The sequence below is a fragment of the Eptesicus fuscus genome, chromosome 5, assembly GCF_027574615.1.
Source record: "Eptesicus fuscus isolate TK198812 chromosome 5, DD_ASM_mEF_20220401, whole genome shotgun sequence".
In the NCBI taxonomy this organism is placed as follows: domain Eukaryota; kingdom Metazoa; phylum Chordata; class Mammalia; order Chiroptera; family Vespertilionidae; genus Eptesicus; species Eptesicus fuscus.
In genome coordinates, this window is record NC_072477.1 from 2,224,550 (window position 1) to 2,230,980 (window position 6,431).

Below are 6,431 nucleotides of genomic sequence, written 5' to 3' on the forward strand. Positions count from 1 at the left end.
TCATTTTTTTTTTTTTTTTATCCTCACTGGAGGATATTTTTTCCATTGATTTCTAGAGAGAGAGTATAAGTAAGGGAGGAGGGGAGAAAGAGAGAAACATCGACATGAGAGAGACACAGGGATTGGTTGCCTCTGGCACTTGCCCCTACCAGGGCCGGGGAACCTGCAACCACAACCAAAGTACGTGCCCTTGACTGGAAGTTGAACCCACAATCCTTTGGTCTGTATGCTGATGCTCTAACCACTGAGAAAACAGCCAGGGCAAGAGTTCTGATCTTTTGATATCTGTGATTTTATGAACTATAAGGAAAGTGATATTTGAAAGGCTTTAAAAACTATGTTATTTAAGTATTATTGACATACAGTTAACTGCATATATGTTAGGTGTACAGTTTAAGGAATTTTAACATATAGGTTAAAATTAATCTTCAACCACGGATATTTGTTAATCCTCAACCGTGGTATCTATGAAACCATCACCACAATCAAAGCGCCAAACATTTTCATTCCCTTAAAGGCTTCCCATGTCCCTTTATGATTCCTATCTTTCACTCCAGTCCCCAGAAAGCATTACTCTAGTTTCTGTTACTACAAATTAGTTTGCAACGAGAATTTACATAAATTTAATAATGTTATGTGATCTTTTTTGTCATGCTTTTTTCCATCATCATAATTTCTTTTGATATGAAGTTTAGAATCAGTTTGTTCATTTCTATAAAAAGCCTGCTAGAATTTTTATGAGGATTGTGTTAATTAGGATTGATCTACAGATCAATTTGGAGAATTGCCATCTTAACATGAGTCTTCCTAATTCATGAACTATGTCTACCCCTCCATTTATTTAGCCTCCTTTACTTTTTTTAAGTTTTATTTATTGTTTAAAGTATTACATATAGTACTACATATGTTACCTTTTTCCTCCATTGACCTCCCCACTGCCACCCCCAATCTCTAGCCTCCTTTACTTTTTCTCATAGTGTTAAGTATATAGCATTCAAGGATGTCTTTGTTAGATTTATTTCTAAGTATATTATGTTTTTGGTATCATTATAAATGGAATTAAAATTTTTAATTTCACTTTCTAGTTCAGGATTAAGACTAAGAGAGCTCTAAAATGTTTTAGGACTGAATGATTTATGCCTAAGAGAAAAATCAGGCAATAGAAAAAGACCCATAGATGATCCTGATACTGGAGTTAGCAGACAAGGACTTCAGGATAACTAGGATTACTAATGATCAAGATAATAGAGGAAAAGATAGAGAAAATAGATAACACTACTGTTGGCAGATAACGCTTAATGATATTTTATTTTTCAGTTTTATATTTTTTATTTTCAGTTTTAGAATTTTCATTTGGTTCTTTTTATGGAGATTTTGTTGTTGTTGTTAATCCTCAACCGTGGATATTTTTTTCATTAATTTTTAAACAGTGGAAGGGAGGGAGGGAGGGAGGGGAGAGAGGAGAGAAAGGGATGGAGGAGAGCGAGAGATAGACAGACAGACATCGATGTGAGAAAGACACATTGCTTGGTTCCTCCCTCACATGCCCTGAATGGGGCTGGTAATAGAACCTGCAACCCAGGTATGTGCCCTTGACCAGGAATTGAACCCACGACCCTTTGGTGTGTGGTGGACTTTCCAAATACTAAGCCATACCAGCCAGGGCTACGTGGACATTTTTATCTTGCTTCTTTTCTTCATCTTTTTCATTATTTCACAGGTGCACTTGAAAAGAAAGTGTGTTCTCCAGTTGCTGAGTATAGTGTTCTGTATATATAGTTTGTTCAGAACTTGATATGCTTATTGATTTTCTTGCCTACTTATTCTATTGGGATAAGGGACTTGCGTTTTGGTGATGTTTTATATCCTGATCTGTGAGCTGGTGTGGCTATATAGGTGTGTTCATTTTGGGAAAATTTATTGAGCTGTACTCTTACAATTTATGTACTTTCTCTATATTTATACTTCAATAAGACATTTTTAACATGTCCCAAAGACCATTTCCTTTCCTCTCAGTCTTTTAAAAGAAAAAACATTTTGCTCTGCCAGGGTGGCTCAGTGGTTGAGCATCAACCCATGAACCAAGAAGTCACTGGTTCGATTCCTGGTCAGGGCACATGCCTGGGTTGCGGGCTTGGGGTGTGCAGGAGGCAGCCAGCCAATTGATGTTTCTATCTCTCTATCCCTCTCCCTTCTCCTCTCTCTAAAATAAATAAAAACATATTTGAAAGAAAACAAAACACATTATTTTGCTATTTACCAATCAGAAATGGAAATGACCAATAGTAACAAATATTTTGCTGAGAATCAGTAAATACATCTTAGAAAGTAAAGACTCATTCCCATCGTGTTACTAAACACCTTGTTTTAGCTTAAGTCCCCAAAAGCACAATTCTGGAGATGTAAAAAAAAACAAAAACAAAAAACAACAACAACAAAAAAACACAAATCTGAAAGAAACTGGAGACACTAATTTGGAAAAAAAGTACTTTTTAAAGGATTTTTATAAAGAATAATTGTATCTCTAGAACTTAGAGTAATTTCTCATTAGAACATTTTTCTAAATCTACTCATGCTTACCTTTAATGCTCAGATACTATTTTTAATAATAGGAACAATTAGAGAAAGAGAAGCAACAAGATGGAAGGCCCGTGAATGAAAAAACCTTAGAAAAGAAACGTAAGTAGTTTTCTCATGTCTTCACCACTAAATCACACAATTAATGTTTAATCCTGGCCTTCTGAAAGACCATGTTGAGTTACTAATTTTATATGGAAAATTGCTTTTCTTTCTAAAAGTAGTTTTAAAAAACTGGCTGCTTAATGTTGTATGGATGTTAAGAATACATGAATAAGTGATGGGGATCAGTGTGGAGCTTCAGATCCTTCAAAGGAAAGTGATAGCAGCAGTAAGAATGTGTAATTGATCACTGAATAACTAAGATGGAAATATGTAAACATGCAGGGTAAGCTTATGTGGGAAAGAATGCTGCTTAGCAAGGGATCGTGTTTCCTTGTTTCTGTGTTGTCTGTGTGTTTATGGAGGTTAATAAGGACCCAGAGGCCATTACAGCTCTCAAGCAGAGTTTATTTTAGGCAGGGACATCAAGACACCAACAGCTCTGCCCAAGAGCATCCCCACCGCTGTTCCCGGGCCCTCGTCCAGCACCCCGTCGGCAAGTAAGAGACAGCCTCTTCTGCTCCTGTTTCCTTCTGTAAACAGCAGTTACAGGGCCATCACTTTCTCAGAGGAGAGACGCTATTCTAAAGCACCCTTTCCTTTAGTGTTTGTTTGGGAGTTCTTCCTGGACAGTTGGGATAAAGATGCCCCAGAGCAAACTCAGGAAAGGAAGCTAGGCCGTCTGCGTGTACTGAAAGCGGAGGGAGTGGGAGAGGGGACGGGCTTGGGGCCTCTAAAGGTGAAGTGAACAATTCCATTTTCCTTCTGCTTGTTACTCTAGGCAAAGAAATCAAGAAATCCAAATTGATTCGAAGCCAGTCTATTAATAATCAAGCTTTTCATGCAAAATATGGCAACTTAGACAAGTGTGCTAGGTATGATCTGTCAGTTCTTCACGTTTTAATTTTTATTTTATAGTCACATCTCATTATATGTGAAATATTTACATTACTATAAAAATTAGGACTAATTTTGAGTTTCCTATAGGTAAATAATTTTTTTTCTGTAAAGACTGTTAAAAGATAGTAGTCTACCAATTTTCATAAAAATAGGTACTGGTGTTCTAGGAAGACTACAGCCATGACGATATATAATGCCTTGCCCTGGCCAGTTAACTAAGTGGTTAGAGCAGTGGTCAGCAAACCGCGGCTTGTGAGCCACTTGTGGCTCTTTGGTCCCTTGAGTGTACCTCAATCAGATTGAGGACGTTTTTAGCCAAGGCCAGCTTAGGAGTACCCTAATTAAGTTAATAACAATGTGCCTACCTATATAGTTTAAGTTTAAAAAATGTGACTCTCAAAAGAAATTTCAATCATTGTACTGTTGATATTTGGCTTTGTTGACTAATGAGTTTGTCGACCACTGGGTTAGAGCATCAGTCTATGCATTGAAGGGTTGAGGGTTCAATTCCCGGATAAGGGCACATAATTATTGTGAGACATGGAATAGAAATAATAAATGAGAAATAGAAGTAACAAGCATGTTTCATAATGGGAAAACATTTTATTTTTTTATTTTTAATATATTTTATTGATTTTATTTTTTATAGAGAGGAAGGGAGAGGGAGAGAGAGTTAGAAACGTTGATAAGAGAGAAACATCCATCAGCTGTCTCCTGCACACGCCCTACTGGGGATGTGCCTGCAACCAAGGTACATACCCTTGACCGGAATTGAACCTGGGACCCTTGAGTCCGCAGGCCGACGCTCTATCCACTGAGCCAAACCGGTCAGGCTAGGCCTGATATTTATATTATGATTCATAACAGTATCAAAATTACAGTTATGAAGTAGCAACGAAAATAATGTTATGGTTGGGGGTCACCACAACATGAGGAGCTGTATTAAAGGGTCTCGACATTAGAAAGGATGAGAACCACTGGGCTAGGGGAAACATTTTTTAAAAATAGATTTAAGAAGACCAAATGCTGAATGAGTAGGATTGAAATAAACATGTTCTTGCATTTTAAACTTAATTATGTTCTTTTCCAGTAAAACTTCTACAGCAGCATATACATCTTCTGCCTCAGCGTTAGCAAAGACTTCTATGATTTCACTAACTGGTAAGTAGAAATCTGAGCTCCTCAAGGCATTGCTAAATTTAATGAAATATGATTTTCCTTAAATAATTTCTTTATTTCTAGATACAGTGTTTTTTCTAAATTTGTATCTTTATCAAATACCTATGAAACTTTTTTTCTAGCAATTGAGAAAATACTTGACTATACTATTTTGTTTTCACTGTATCAAGACTTAAGAGTTCTTTTAAAAGAGAAAAAGGGACAAAATGATAGGATAGGTTTCGCCACGGTCTGAGGATCCGCTGAGCAAAGAATAAAATGTTTTGCAGTCATGAACTCAGTTAAAACACTAGGGCTTTACTATAGATAATATACAGCTAACATTTGCAATAGTGTATCTTTGAAACTTTATACCAGGGGCCAGAAAACTTTTTCTGTTAGGAGGCTAGAGAGTCAGTAGTTAGGTTTCGTTGGCAAATTGGTTTCTGTCACGATGACTCACTGTGCCCTGTGGGGTAAAAGTAGCTGTAGGTGGCACGTGAGTGGGTGGCTGTGTCCCACTAAGATGACTGACAGTGAAAGCTCCTCTCAGCGAAGGGCTCACGGTGTCGAGTGCGCAGGGCCGTGGGCAGCGCTCCAGCCCGCTCAGACACTGCTGGTGGGCAGCCACGGGTGCAACTCCTTCGGACAGCACCTTACTGTGTGACCCAGCAATTCCACTCCTAGGCTTTGACTGAAGAGAAATTAAAACCTACATCTCCACACGGATTTGTACATGATGGTTCAGAGCAGCTTTATTCATCATAGTCAAAAACGGGGGAAATCCAAATGTCTAGCAATAGGAGAATGGATATTGACATATCCATACAATGGAATACCAGTCAGCTATAAAAAGGAATGAAGAATCGATACAATAACAACATGGACGAACCTCATCATAATTGTGCTGAATGAGAGGAGCCAGACACAAAGAGGGTACATATTATCTGATTCCATTTATATAAAATTCAGAAAATGCAAACAAGTCCCTAATGACAGGAGGCAGAGGGGGTGGGGAACAGGGGGAGTGATTACAGGGGGCAGGAAGAAACATTTGGTAGTGATGCAGTTTATTATAGATAAACTATACCCTAATACATTGATTTTAAAATAAAAATTAGCCGCTCTCATCAAGCTTCTTCTGCTAGGTTCCCATCTTTCTTAGTACATGGAGTGTCTGACTCGGCATGTGTTCCTTTCAGATGACTCGTTCCGGACTCGCAATGCCAGTAGTCTCCCGCCGTCCTTTTCTCCTAACACTCCCCTCCCCAGCACCTCCCGTGGGACAGGTAACTCAGTTGATCCAAAGAGCAGTGGAGGTAAAGACCCACCACCACGTAAGGCCACCTTGTAAGTAACCAGGATGTAGTGCTAAGTGTGCCATCCTCCTCTTTCTCTCAGGGCACTTTCCTTCCCACTCAGTTTCCACAGAACAGAAACTGTCTGTAACGAGGAAATGTTCTCAATTAAAAGGGGTTCTTAGCACACGTGCCTCTGTTATGTTGATACTTTATATAAAATGAGCTGTATATGGCAAAGACACGGCGACCTAAGGGGATCAACAGGAGACTTCAAATGGCTCCCACTGATATCCGAGATTTTAAACATCTTCTGTGAAATGTTTGCATCCAGGGAGGTTATTGAAGAAGACACTGGGTGTAAGTGCCTCCCTTTGAACAGCTAGTGTGCGCGGA

General features: G+C 38.6%; 1 protein-coding gene across 3 annotated transcripts in view; it reads left to right on the forward strand.

The window, feature by feature from the left end:
* The window catches only part of PPP4R4 (protein phosphatase 4 regulatory subunit 4), a 78,289-nt gene extending 72,067 nt beyond the window's left edge, over nt 1-6,222 (forward strand). For all 3 annotated transcript variants that reach the window (XM_054715729.1, XM_054715730.1, XM_054715731.1), the window contains 5 exons: nt 2,613-2,679; nt 3,096-3,179; nt 3,461-3,554; nt 4,670-4,740; nt 5,940-6,222. In XM_054715729.1, coding sequence (XP_054571704.1) covers nt 2,613-2,679; nt 3,096-3,179; nt 3,461-3,554; nt 4,670-4,740; nt 5,940-6,091 — 468 coding nt within the window. In that variant the 3' untranslated portion in view covers nt 6,092-6,222. The remainder of the gene's footprint in view (nt 1-2,612; nt 2,680-3,095; nt 3,180-3,460; nt 3,555-4,669; nt 4,741-5,939) is intronic.
* Nucleotides 6,223-6,431: the final 209 nt, after the last annotated feature.